The sequence below is a fragment of the Cebidichthys violaceus genome, unplaced genomic scaffold (genome assembly GCF_023349555.1).
Source record: "Cebidichthys violaceus isolate CVI_PGR_0920_01 unplaced genomic scaffold, fCebVio1.0.p SCAF_70, whole genome shotgun sequence".
NCBI classification, from domain to species: Eukaryota; Metazoa; Chordata; class Actinopteri; order Perciformes; family Stichaeidae; genus Cebidichthys; species Cebidichthys violaceus.
Window position 1 is genome coordinate 188,938 of NW_027176928.1, and position 14,039 is coordinate 202,976.

Here is a 14,039-nt window from a genome sequence, read left to right on the forward strand (position 1 = left end):
ACAGTGTGACCACCATTCATTATCCTGAGACAAATTGATTGGATGTCTTTGATATAACTATATATAAAACATAAAAGGGGGAGGCCTGTACACATACTCATGTGTTGTTCTCTGCATTTAGCATTAACCCCACTCTTTGTAGCATTGTTGAAATGGATTTTCCAATTTCTGGGAGATAGATTGTGGCGTGTCAGGGTGAGCGCTTCCACTCGGTCACCACAGTCCACAGTCCGTGTACAAACTGTAGAGTGTAGATGGATCATTAGAGAAGTTCCCATCCTGATGGACATATTGTTACGTTTGCAGATGATTCAGTTATTATAAGCCTGGAAGAGGGAGTGATTCTGTTCCTGAATTCTGTTTTCAGAATCAAAAATGGGTCATTTGGAAGTATTGTTGCACATACAAGGAATTTTTCTTTTGGGATTGATGCATAACAATTAACACAGTACAATAGTATAAAGACATAATTCATGTTTCTACTTTTTGCAGAACTGATTGTTTAATGTTATGCACCACACGCCATGTCAAATTCCTTGTATGTGCAACATACCTTGGCAATAAACGGTTCTGATTCTGAAAGATATATTAAAAGGTTTTCCTACGAATGTCAAGCAACATGACTCATATCCATAAAGTTGTGTCAAATTAAACTTCACGTGGAACAACATAGTTGGGTTCAGGAAATAAATTGGATTTTTGACCCGATGAAAATAAAATGATAAAGTTATAATCCCTAAAATGTAAATCGTATCGAACCACATTTGGATGGAATTGATGGCATTTTATCATCAGTATCTTTTCAGTGTATTCAATGCATATTTTGCGTTTAATTGCCTATCCACATACACGTTGGACTACATTTATAATGCAATGAATCCTCTAAGCGACATGGTTTTCCAATCAGGAGAAGGAAAGAGCTTCTTTGTTCAGATTTGCCCCAATTTGACCCAACCTTGTGTACAGAAGAGTTCACTTCTAATCAAAAACAAACTTGTACATCCAGACAAGGACAAAACTCAGAAGAAACCTCACAGAATTTATGAGATATTTATGCAACTTGTGCAATAGAACATTTATCTGAGAGACATACTGAGCCTCTGGTGCGCAGGAAAAAAATGATAGGATAGAGCAAAAGGCGTCAAGTCTTCCAAAAAAAACCCCGAGGTCGGCAATTTCACATCAACGCGAGGGAGAGAGACGGGCACATTACGAACTGCTTGGGACTGGAATTGACACATCGGAGAGCAACAAAAACCAACGAGAAGCAACAAAAGGCTGACAATGGGCCACAGCAGACAGTAAACTGGAATGATGGAGCCTATCTATTGTCCCACAGCTGGGATTGTGTTCCTAGACAAGCTTCCAGGCAACAACAGAAATGACTTAGGGAAAGATACGGCCACCTGGCAGTGCTTGTGATATTTCTAAGGAAGGTAGCAGTGCTACACTGAAAGCTGTCAGGGTATATAAACAAATAGAGTTACTGTAGTGGAACAGAATGCGAGAGATGTAGATAGTACTGTGGGACCAGTGGAGACATATTTACAGAGGGCACTGGTCCAGGAACAGCTCTGGGTGTAACAGCTTAATCTTTCTGTCTTTGCCAGTTTACACCACGAGTCTGTGGGAATACCGATGCCGCGTAATTAATTCATACACATAAAGAGCAGACTTCATTATTTTAAACGCAGAAAAAAAAAAATTATATTTGGACTGCCACACACCACAAAAGGGAGTGATTGGGTTTGTCAAGTCAAGTCATACTATTTACCCGGAGAGGTTGAAAGATGATATTAATTTTTAAAGATTGTAAAAGTACTTAAAACACATTATGCCACCACCGCCACCATGCACTGTGTAGAGGCCATGGTCATTTCCTACTTCAAATTGAGCTGGTAACTCTTGCTTCATAGTAAAAATTGTTCATAAAAGCATTGATCAACACTTCTTTTATTTAATTTCTAAATCTCTTGGCTTTTGACTGTATTTGATAGTGGTTTTTTTTCTTTTTTTTTAGCACTTTGTTTCAATGCTTTTTATGTTGTTAAACTACTTTGAAACCCTCTTATTGTTGTTGTGGTGTGCTCTGACTTGCGTTGCCTCGCCCTCCTAAACGCTCCTGTGCCACATGACAGATTGCTCCTTTACAGATTTAGCCAGAAAAGCTGTGCAATTAGAAAGAAAGCATCAGATGAAAACAGTAAAGTGGGACCATGAAACAAATCAGTTCCACTCAGCAGCCATGCCGTATATATTATTCCGATCCTTCTTTGCAATGCGCGACTGTAACTTCTCCGGTGAATTGCCACTTCTTGACCTTTCACGGCATTAAGAAAGGGCACTTTTGCCCATAAATTGCAGTGTTCATTTCAGCCTCTTTATCACCAACAGAAAGAGAGCATACCACACATTTTCCCCGCAATATTATAGGCACATTTTTTTTTCTTCTCCCCTTGCCTTGAATGTGCTTACCACCAAAAGTAACACATCATTCATTGAAACATAACTGTGTGCACTGGGAGATTTACACACAACCCAGGCTGCAAGGAATTATCAATCTGCAGCACATCCTGCTGACTCAGCGGCTGCTGTTGCATATTAAGTCATTTTTAAATAAAAACCATCCACGGCTCGACTCCTTTACTTAATATGTTGCTTGCTCCGACTGCAAACACCCGACGAAGATATTGAATGAATAACAGCACTGCCTTATGGGCTGCAGTAGTTTTTAATGCATAAATGACAGGTTTTTTTTGTTTTATTTTCAAGTTGTTCTTTAAAAATGGCGATAAATGTTTATCACAATTTCCTAAAGCCCAAAGTAATGTCTTGCTTTGTCAAACCGACACTCCAAATTTAAAGACAATCAGTTTACTATCACGTAAGACACGTAAATACAGCAAATCATTACGAACAAGCTTGAACAGGGGAACAGCGTTGCTTGAAAATGACTTCATGAATCGATTTTTAATATTTGCGGATTCCCTTTCCATCCTCGATGTGGATCTTCATCCTGCTGTCTGTCACCCCCCCCCCCCCCTGTGTGAATGGCATTTTGCCTCTTGGATGCATGTGTTGTTCTCTCTTTCCAAAGAGAGGTGGAGTGTGGGGTTCTGTACCTGTTTCCACTTCATTAGACGCAGTCCTATACCTCACAGTTTTGTGTTAACGGCTGACAATGGGACAGAGTTTGTAGGCTGAACAGTGAGGTTGAAATGCAGATGACTCACCGCCTGGAGAGGCAGCTTTTGGAGTCATTTGGTTATTGACACCCTTATCAAATCCCCACAGATTGTGCATATTACAGTCATTTTGTGCTACAGAAAGATTCTTGCTTAATTCTCCATAGGGATCATTTCAGTTTCTCACTTACAGAAAGGTGAGATAGGCTAAAGCTGCCAGAAATAATTGCCCACATTTATCTGTTGTGTCTCCAGGAAAATGGCGCCAGCAGTAATGCTCAGCTAATCACAGTTCATCTAAATTAAAAACACGTTGTCACGTTAAGCAGGAACAGAAATAGTACGTACACGGCACAGGTTTAAGGGGCAATATTCCGTTAATTAGGTGTTACGATGTTCTCGCACACGCGGCTTTTACACAAAACTGTGTTTTTCCGGCTTGTGATGATGTAAACGGCACCTAAATCTATTTAGGGATTCTATATATTTTTTTTGTTGTTGCTGCAACTCTGCCAGTAAACACTTCTGAATGTTTGCAGTCAAGCTAATACAAAAAGAAGCTTTTTCATTCTCTGATTGCATGCCAGCTTCCAGTCACAGACCTTCAATCATTCAGGGTAAACAGACGGAGAAAACACCAGGTGCATATACAGTATATATAGGCATTCCTTTAATTAGTCCCAATGCAAAACATATGTGCATCCCTGAACAAGATCATACACACATGCCAATATGCTTATCCAATAATCTACTGGGATGTATGAACTACAAAATTGTAAAATGACACGGACGCCAGAATCTAAATTTAGAGACAACTGCACATGTTATAAAAAGGAAGACTGTAGTTTTTTTACGTGACCAAGTAAGTTGACATATATTGACAAATATTTAACTTTATGCAAATGACGCATAGGAGCAAAAGCCTGGAGACAACCGATCGCGCTTGTTTTGACGACCTCTTGAAACAGAAACGCGGTAGTTTTCTATTCCCCTCAACAACATAAAAGAAGGAGCTTACAGTGTTTGAATGCATAATCAAATCTAGAAGGGCACTTGGTAGAGCGCAGACCGCCATCAAGGCCAATCCGCTCCAAAATTGAAGGGGTTGTTCCTGGGCCCAGGGCTGCACGAGTTTCATAAAAATTAGACCAGTACTTTTGTCATAATCCTGCTGACAAACATATTGAACCAAAAAAAAACCCATAATCTCTTTGGTAGAGGCGATGAAATAAAAACTAGAAGGCCACTGGGAGAGCGCAGACCTTCGCCAAAGCCAAACGCCCTCTCAAATGATCTCGCAAATTAACGAAAGTGAAAAATGATTTGTGCATCCGCCTTGTGATTGGGATCTGCTCTTTAAATTGAAATCATTATTATAGTAAAAAAAAAGGGCTGTGAGGGTGCACCAGGGCCCAGAAAGTTGTCTGGCATGCAGAACGGTCTATACGGCACTTGAGGGCAGCCATTATTGCACTGTATCTCATTGTCTCTGCTGGAATGGTACCCTAAAAGACACTTTATTATGTTTTAAAAGCTGTTGGAGCATTCAAGAAGAAGGGGCTTCCTAATGTTTTCTTCACTTGAGTGGCATCCCAGAGGGCACTTCATCATGCTTTAGCTGCCTTAGGGGCATTCAAAAGGGGCACTTTGTTGTGTTTTCTCCACTGGTAGTGCTGCCAAGAAGGCACTTTATCATGTTTTCACCGATGGAAGGGCATCATAGAAGGCACTTTATCATGTTTTATCTACCGTAGGGGCAACCAAGAAGGCACTTTATCATGTTTTCACTGATGGAAGGGCATCATAGAAGGCACTTTATCATGTTTTATCTATCGTAGGGGCAACCAAGAGGGCACTTTATCATGTTTTCTCTTCTGGAAGGACATCCAAGAAGGCACCTCATCATGTTTTCTCCACTGGAAGGGCGCCCCAGAGGGAACTTCATCATGTCTTACAATCTGGAAAGCCTTCAGAGACATTGAACTACCCCAGTGCCTTCTATTAAATCTATTAGATAGGGGCACTTCATTCTATTTTCTCCACTGCGAGGTCGCGCCCCAGGGCACTTTCTCAAGTTGTATCTACAATAGGGGCATCCAAGAGGGCACTTGAGTCCAACCAGTGCACCCTTCTACCAAATCGGGCCAGTCGTTTTTTTCCCATAATCCTGCTGACAAACAGACAATATGATGATAATTACTGTAATGTCGACATACACAAGTGCTCTTTTCCACTCTTGTGTGTACTGTGTGTGTGCGCTCAGTCTGTCACTGACAGCACGGCGGATTTGCCGACCTCCTCTTCTTGACCTCAAACTGCCCCCTGATTCATTATTGTTTCAAGTGGCATCTGCCTCATCCCCGTAACCTCTGACACACACGATGAACAAATCCTCGTTTCTAAAGCGGCCGAGCATCTCTCGAATCTCTCGAATCTCTTCTAACCCTTGCATTTGACAGACGTGCATATACAGTAGAAGGAATGAGTGTGGGTTAACTCAAGATTAGACACATTGTTTGACAGAGCGGACTTGAACCAAGGACGTGTTGGAGTCTCTCCCTCTGCTAATCCAGAGAGAGAGAGAGAGAGAGAGAGACAGAGGGAGAGAGAGACTTGTTCCTCTCTTGTTCTCTCTCCATCTGTACCAGCCTGAGTTGTGACAATTCAATCTGTTCAGCGTCTTCCCGCATGAATTATGGATGAACTCTGCAACCTCTGAATGTGGTGGGGATTTACGCTTTATACCTCTTCCTGCTCATGTCACAGGCTCAGTGTGGATTTGAAAGAGGTTTGGGGGGGGGGGGAGACAACAAAAAAAAAAAAACAGGTAATTCTCAGTGCATCAAAGCAGAGGAAATGACAGCATTAATATCCCCCCGATGGCAAATCACTGATGTACTCTTCTGTGCTGAAAGCCATTAGCAGAGCTCATTCACAAACGGCCGTGCCATTACTTCCCTGATAAGCAATTACTCAAGCGTCATTCTGCTTTTTGATGAACTGAGCAGTAAAATCTGCTCCTCTACAGGTCAAATAAACACAAAAGAACAACGGAAAGACAGACGAGTTTCAGATCGCTCTGCTGGGTCCAAAAAAAAAAAAACCCCTCAAGAAACGTTCCAACACAATCCCAAAAACAGAAGGTCACACTACCCTATACGCCTTATGTGGGCTGCAGGTGTAGCCAGTAGAAACATCTGCTCCACAAACATTAGCCGGGCCGTTAAGGTTGATACTGATCAAACAAACAGGTCCAGCAGAAATCACCTCAATGAACAGTCATCTACTGTAATTTGGAGTCTACAAACGAGGCAAAAATAAATGTTGAGTCGTTGACTTGGTAACACATTCCATGTACCGTATTTTTTGGACTATAAGGCGCACTTAAAATCCTTAAATTTTCTCAAAAATTGACAGTGCGCCTTATAATCCAGCGCGCCTTATGTATGGTTACTTGTTGTGCTTATTGATCGATTTTATGTGGTACAATGCGCTCAAAAATCTGCCGAAATGTGTAAGTACGACTTTGGCGAGCAACGAAGCCGCTCCGCTCAATGGATATTCGGCGCATTACGGTACGTACTGGAGGCAACGCCGGGCTAGTTACGCCACTATCTGCCACTGGATTGCTGACGCGTGGGCTGAGGTGTCGGCCGCAACTGTCGTCCGAGCTTTCACGAAAGCTGGAATCATCACTGAACAGCCAAGTACCGATAACGGCAACAAGACTGACTCGGAAAATGACGAGAGGGATTCGGGCATTCTTGATGCCGAAATCGCACGGCTGTTTCACTCAGACACTGAAGATGAAGAATTCGATGGATTTGTGGAAGAGGAATGAATCGATCGCCTTATAATCCGGTGCGCCTTATAGTCCGAAAAATACGGTAACTCGTACATATCTGACACAAAGCAACTGACAACCTTTCCCTAAATGGGTTATGATGCAATCCAATAACACGTTCAACTTCGGTTATAACACATATTGCAGCCAATATTAACCGTGAGACGCCCCCCCCCCCCCGCAATATCAGGGATCGCATTTCTAGATTCAGAGTCTAGAGTCAAGCATGGCTGGCGTTAATTAAGTGAGGAGTAGCACAGTGGCGATGCAATATAATGCATGTCATTGTATTCGCTGGCTCTGTCTGCAAGTGCAGCCTTGAGAAAAAAAAATTGCTGAAGAGAAAAGAGGATAAGGGAGGCAGTGGAGGAGGGTTCGAGAGAAATGTAACGAAATTCTCCACGTGGATGCATGAACTGAGAAAGTGTTCAGATGGCTTCTTATTACGGCACAAAAGGAATGAGATAATTCAACGTGACTGTGGGATGAGGACAGAGACACAAAAGAACTGCCACGACTGGTCTTTTTCTGTTACCCTTTAAAGAAACATTTAACACGAGGCTGGGAAGCAGTGTTTTACTGCCCTCTCTGGTTGGAAGCTTCCATGCTTTTTTTGTGTTTTTATTTTTTTTAAATCGCTGTTGGTGCGGTCAGAAGTTTCATTTATTGAAGTTGAGACCACAACAGGCCAACAGTGATGTCCCAGGGTCCTGGAGTAAACCGCTGAATCAACACATTCAGCTGCTGTTAAGTTGCACTTAAAACAACTTCCTGTTCTTTTGTTGCTGTTGTGTCCCACGTGAATCTAAAAGTCAATGTTGACTCGTTTTTTTTCACGTCAGCCGGTAGTCACATGACTCGTTCGTCACGTGTTAGTCACGTGACTGACGCGAGTCGCTCTGTAGTCACATGACTCGTTAGTCGCGTGTTAGTCACGTGACTGACGCGAGTCGCTCTGTAGTCACATGACTCGTTAGTCGCGTGTTAGTCACGTGACTGACGTGAGTCGCTCTGTAGTCACATGACTCGTTAGTCGCGTGTTAGTCACGTGACTGACGTGAGTCGCTCTGTAGTCACATGACTCGTTAGTCGCGTGTTAGTCACGTGACTGACGCGAGTCGCTCTGTAGTCACATGACTCGTTAGTCGCGTGTTAGTCACGTGACTGACGTGAGTCGCTCTGTAGTCACATGACTCGTTAGTCGCGTGTTAGTCACGTGACTGACGTGAGTCGCTCTGTAGTCACATGACTCGTTAGTCGCGTGTTAGTCACGTGACTGACGTGAGTCGCTCTGTAGTCACATGACTCGTTAGCCACTTGAGTTGATCACACAAATTAATGTCAACCGTGCTCTTTTCCTAACCTTAACTAAGTGGTTGTGTTGCCTAAATCTAACTTCCTGTGAAGACAGAACTTTATTTTGAAAGGACACTACATAGAGCATCCTAGTTTGAACTGTAGGTCCGCTGAACTAGCTATTGGACTGGTTGGGAGTGAGAATGTGTTGGTTTTAGCATAATCATAAAAAAGATAAATTCTTTACAGACGATTCATTTTGCGTTTATCAAAAAAAAAAGTACCGCTTGACGTCATTCACTTTAAGCCAGTTGCTGTCTTTCATTTATCTCCTTTTGTTCAGTCTCAAGCACTACATTACTAGAAGTTTGTCAAAGGTTTGACCTGCTGATTAATCCCTCCAAGTCTTCTTTCAAAATTATGAACTGGATCAAGTTTGGTAGAGCGAATCAGAAAAACACAGGAAGTTAGGTAATTTACACTTCAAAACAAAAGCATTAATGCATGTCATTTGCAAGAGAGGAGTGGCAAGAAGAACAGAACATACATCAACGTACTGGGCTTTGGGTTGAAATAGACATGTTGGTCATAGATGTGTGGCTCACAAGCAGCCTAGTATAGTGTATGTTTTTTATAATGTACTTGTACATAAATAACTTCCAGAAGTCTACAGGAATTAAGCTTTTTTTCTGTCTGTACTACAGATTTGATTCGTTCAAAACTTTAACTAACATGTGGTGGGTAGATGATGTAACTTTTAACTAACTTTTGACAAAGCATAGCTGTGCACAACGTCAATATTTATATGCATTTTTTCTATGCCTCTTTGATCTGATATTGAATAGCGTCTTTCTTATATTTCATCAACTTCGTTTAGGTTTCATCTGACCTATCTTATCTGCTTCTTATCAATATTACAGGAGATTGTGTATAATTACCAAGACTATTTGCTTTGCATACAGGCAATTGAATACTGAATACTTCAATACTATACTACTGAAATTCATTTGATTTCTTCATGTATAACTTTATTGTGACATTGTGAATGCAAAGAACAAAAACTGTCTGAGACATTTTATATTTATATATGTATTCTCTGCATAGATTTAGGTATTCTAGCTTTTTGATACTTCTGGCACCTTATTTAAGATAAAGCCGGGTGAAGCATTTATATATGTTTGACATTTCATTAGCAATGTCAGAATTGTTAATGTCTTTTTTTAATACTCACATTTCCTGGTATTTTACATTTACCACAGGCGCTGTTTTCACAGTGAACCTAACGTGTCTTTCTTCCTGTTTATTTATTTTTTGAATAAGCAACTCGGGGTTTTATTGTGAAAGTCACGACAGGACGTTGCGTCCGTTGGGGTTTTTCAAGTAGCTTGAAAAGCAGTCCGTCCCCTCCAGTCAGTCAGAGTGAAAGTTGTCTCCGCTTGGAAAGCCAGGGCAGTCGGGACTCGCTTGTTTTCCCGCCGCCGCCGCCGCCGCCGCCGCCGCTGCCGCTTCTTCTTCACGCGCGCTTTCTTTCTCCCGGAGAGAGAGATGAGGCGGAAGGAGAAGAGGCTGCTGCAGTTCGCCGGGCTGCTCATAGCGGCTCTCCTTTTCCTCCCCAACGTCGGGCTGTGGTCTCTGTACAGGGACCGAGTGTTCGACAACTCGCCCGGCGCGGTGGACGGTCCGGGCGGCATCCTCCGGATACAGGTTAGTGGCTTTCCGTTCGAATCATTCTTATATTTTGTTTCTCAAACTGGGGAGTCTTGATAGAAAACCCAACAACAAGTACCCGGTGTTTGCCTTTCCATCGTCTCCTCGTTTTCTACTAAATTCAAGGAACCTTGCTTAGGACTCGAACAGAACTGAACCAAAGAACACACTGGTGGAAGCGGCTGTAATTTACAACAGAAATGAGCTCAGAGCGGCACAGAATGCCCGTAAGGTTGAGTTTGACCGACTGTATTTGCGGTGCGGAGTCAGCACCGCGGAGAGCGCTTTGGACACTTCAACGCACTTGAACCGCTTAGCTTCAGCACCACGGAGAGCGCCAGGACTTCGCGCGAGGAGGCAAGAGGTGCTTCTCACAACACACGGGGATGTCCAATGGGTTGCATTGCTTTAATAAGCGTGTGGTGTAATTCTGAGCTGAATTAAAAGCAGTCGTTTTGAGATTTCCAGCAGAACCCTGAAGGCAGCGATAGAGGCTTAGGACTGGCTCCAGGTTTAGGCTCGTCTCCTGTGAAGTCACTTCTTGGTATTATTGATGTCTGCTCAAGACGGGGTGATTCGCTGCAACGTGGATGTACTGCATTTAGAGGCTGCATTTCTGAGTGATCGCGTTTTAATTGACGTCGCTGCCCTTTTGACATCTGGTCCCTTTTTTTTTTAGCTCTTGCCGTTGGGGGGGGACACATCTAAAGCTTGCCACTGGCTATTTGCGCTATTGATGAATGTGAAGGATTAATATGGAAGATCAAGAATAACAAGAAACAGTCACAGGAGTATGATTCATGACTCAATTTGGGTGTAACACGTTTGTTTGTCCCTCACTGATGCTGAGATAAATCAGAAATACTTCTTGGTGTGTTTTTGTTTCAGCCTCTCAATTAGATTTTTTTTATGTAACTTTCCATTAAGATAGTCCTCAGTCACTTATCCGCGTATTGTAAAGACTCAATGCAATGCAGTTCAACTGTAATTCTCAGGTGCTTTGCGATATCAAATGTAATTTTGAGATCATCCTGAGAGAACATTTAACATAGATTGCCTTTTAATGTCCTTCCGGAATTCAACAACATAGAGGCTAATCATATTATATATCTTCCTTTTTCGGAGTTGTGTTTCAGGCTAACTACTCTGAGAGAATGAGATCATATTCATGTTCATTATGGTTCACGATGACTCCCAAAGCTTCCCAGTTGTCGACTGAAAAAAAGAAAGAAAGTGAAAAACATTTGAACCTGGTATTATTCCTGAGTGGTTCCATTTGGTTTCCTCAGTGGTTTTTTTTTTTTTTTTTTTTAGACGTTTAATGGATAGCGTGCGATCACGGTCATGTCAGTATTTGAAGCGGTAATGCCGCTCTTTGTTGCCGCTGTTGTTATGAACCAGCAGAAGTGCGCAGGAGACGAGGTGAGTCAGACAGTTAGTCAGTTAGAGGTATGAGCTCCTCTTCCGCTAATCACAGCGTTCGCCGTTTGATCCCCGGCTCCTCTTCTCCACATGGGGGGGGGGGGGGGGTTTTGAAGTGTCCTCGGGGCCAGAGGCTGAACCCCCATGCTGCTCCCAGGAGCAGACGGCAGCGCCTCACACAGGGTGGCTCGCTGTCACCGGTGTGCGATGGTGCTGAGGGGTGAATCAGAGGGGCCACATTGTACAGAGCGTTGGATAAAAGCTTGTTTTTTTTATAAGCGTTAATTTGTGACAATCGTCCACTTATGGCATCAGATCTGAAAAAAAAAAAATATAAGACTTGATAGTTGGTTTAAAATCAGTCTCGTCACTCAGGGTTGCGTTGCCTGTTGACGACTTTGTGTTGCCTCTACCTCATTACGATGGCTGTGCAGATGGCTGGTGAGTAGAACATGATCATAATGACCTGATATAATTAGTTTGATGCTTGTATATGAACTTTTGTGGCTCTAAGACATATTGGAGTTGTTGTTGAGGCAGGAAGCCGGTTTAACTCTGACGTTAATTGTGCCGTTATTCCAGCGTCATGTGGGTCCCGGCTGCTTTTCTGGCAAGCATTGTGTGAGAAGCAAGGGGAAGCAGGCTGCCAGACGCACATCAGGCAGCGCTAACATTCGTCTTATTTCAGGTTTTAATATAACGCAGAACCTCTTTTACACTGCTGGAAGCTGGCTGCAAGCATTCATCTTCTTTGGCAAACTTAATAGCAAAAGACAAATGGAAGAAAAGGACAAATGAGGGTGAAGAAAAAGGGAAGGAACAATGTGTGTGTGTGTGTGTGTGTGTGTGTGTGTGTGTGTTTGTGTTCTGTGTTTGAGTGCTCCCCTGTGGGCTGGTATGGCTTCACTGAAGTAGATCAAAATCAATACCCTTATCCCATTCAGCCTCCCCCCCCCCCCCACACACACACACACACATAAGTCTTGTTAGAGACATCTGTAGCGGATATTTCCTTCCCCTTTGTCGGCTTCTGTCAGCTCCACTTGTAGACGACACGGCGCTTAAACCATCGGAATAAGAGCAGAGCGGATTAAATACAAAACAGAATGAGCTGCGGTCCCATTCATACGCAATCCCCCCCCACTGATGTATTCGATAAGATAGAATATAAATGAACTACATTTCAAACCTATTGTTTTTTTGTTTTTGTTTTAAAGAGTTATTTAACCAGCGAGGAGGAGGAGAAGACGGCCTCCCCCCCCCCCCCCCCCCCCCCCCTCCAGCTGCATGCTCCTTTATTTGGTCGCACTTTCTTCACAGCTAGTTTTCGGCCGTTTTTGCCCTGGAGCGTTCTAGTTCGAGGATTTTGCCGTTTTGTGATTCTTCCTTGCTTCCTTCAAGGGAAACTACAGCAGCAAGTCGGCTCGGATTCACAGCAGGTACGACGGACCCCGACGGCAAAACACGCGGTCGCGCCGCTCCTGGCAGCTTAAACCGGTTTTTGACCCGTGACGCAAATACACTCAGCGTCTCCGGAAACGTATTGGTTTATCCCGACGTCATCGTTGCGTACGTCGTCTCGTCGTTCCTCTGGAGCTCGGGCCAGAAATGCATCTTGGGAACACGTATTCGAAGAGGAAGCAACGATTGTTTTGACAGCAGACGCTGACCTCTGCGAAAAGCACCGATTTTAGACTTTTCGGAGTCACTTTGATGCCAGCGGTGATGAAAAGATACATGTTTGGTGGAGTATTCCTTTCAGGGTGCTGTAGCAGCAGCAGTGGTTGAGAGAGAGAGAGAGAGAGAGAGAGAGAGAGAGAGAGAGAGAGAGAGAGAGAGAGAGAGAGAGAGAGAGAGAGAGAGCGTGACTGCCTGACACAAAGCTGCTATGTGGAGATTGAAAGTGCAGCGGCAACTCGCCGTGACCAGTTTCCATTGGAACTATACTGGCTGCAGAAATGTGTTCTGTGGATTATCCGGAAGTAAAAAAAAAAGGGACACAAGAGGGCTTCCAGGAGGTTGCAGACGAATTTTTTTTGTCTGATATCTCAAACTCTGCAAATAACAAAGGCAAAACTATCTGTGTGGCTGGATACAACTAGGGGAATTCTTCCACATTGACATTGCTTTCATTTCTCTCTGCATGTTGAAAATGGGTGCTTTCCTAACGTGGCTCCCTTGACGTCGCTCCCTAATTCCTACAGTCTCTTCCTCCGGTCTTAACTCCGCCTAACGGGGGGGGGGGGGGCGTTTCCTCAACGAGAGGCATCCGGCGTCACGTGGAGGAGACTGCAATTAATCATGTTGCGCAGCATCTGCACTGAACCTAAAACGTGTAGAAATAATGAACTACCGTCTGCCGATCCAGCGGTGATTATAGATCTATTCCACTGTTTTGGAAGAGTCAGCGGTATTCCCGTCACATCGCACCAATCACTGAACTGATTCACTTTGAAGGGGGTGTCGCCCGTCCGAAGCCTCCTCCCTCCTCGTTCCTCATCTCTCCTGTGAGATCTCCATTGGATTCCGCGACGATAGTGGACCTCAATTGATTTGCGGGGACCAAGGAGCGAGGATGGGGGGGG

The 14,039-nt window shown here is 43.6% G+C and overlaps 1 protein-coding gene across 3 annotated transcripts in view; it reads left to right on the plus strand.

Annotated features, from left to right (window-relative positions):
• The first annotated feature begins 9,776 nt into the window (after positions 1–9,776).
• galnt10 (polypeptide N-acetylgalactosaminyltransferase 10) overlaps positions 9,777–14,039 on the plus strand; it is a 272,477-nt gene continuing 268,214 nt past the window's right edge. For all 3 annotated transcript variants that reach the window (XR_011105377.1, XM_068736568.1, XM_068736569.1), the window contains exon 1: positions 9,777–10,029. Coding sequence is in view for 2 of the 3 variants with exons in the window: in XM_068736568.1 (XP_068592669.1) it covers positions 9,871–10,029 (159 nt within the window). In the remaining variant the exon portion in view is untranslated. The remainder of the gene's footprint in view (positions 10,030–14,039) is intronic.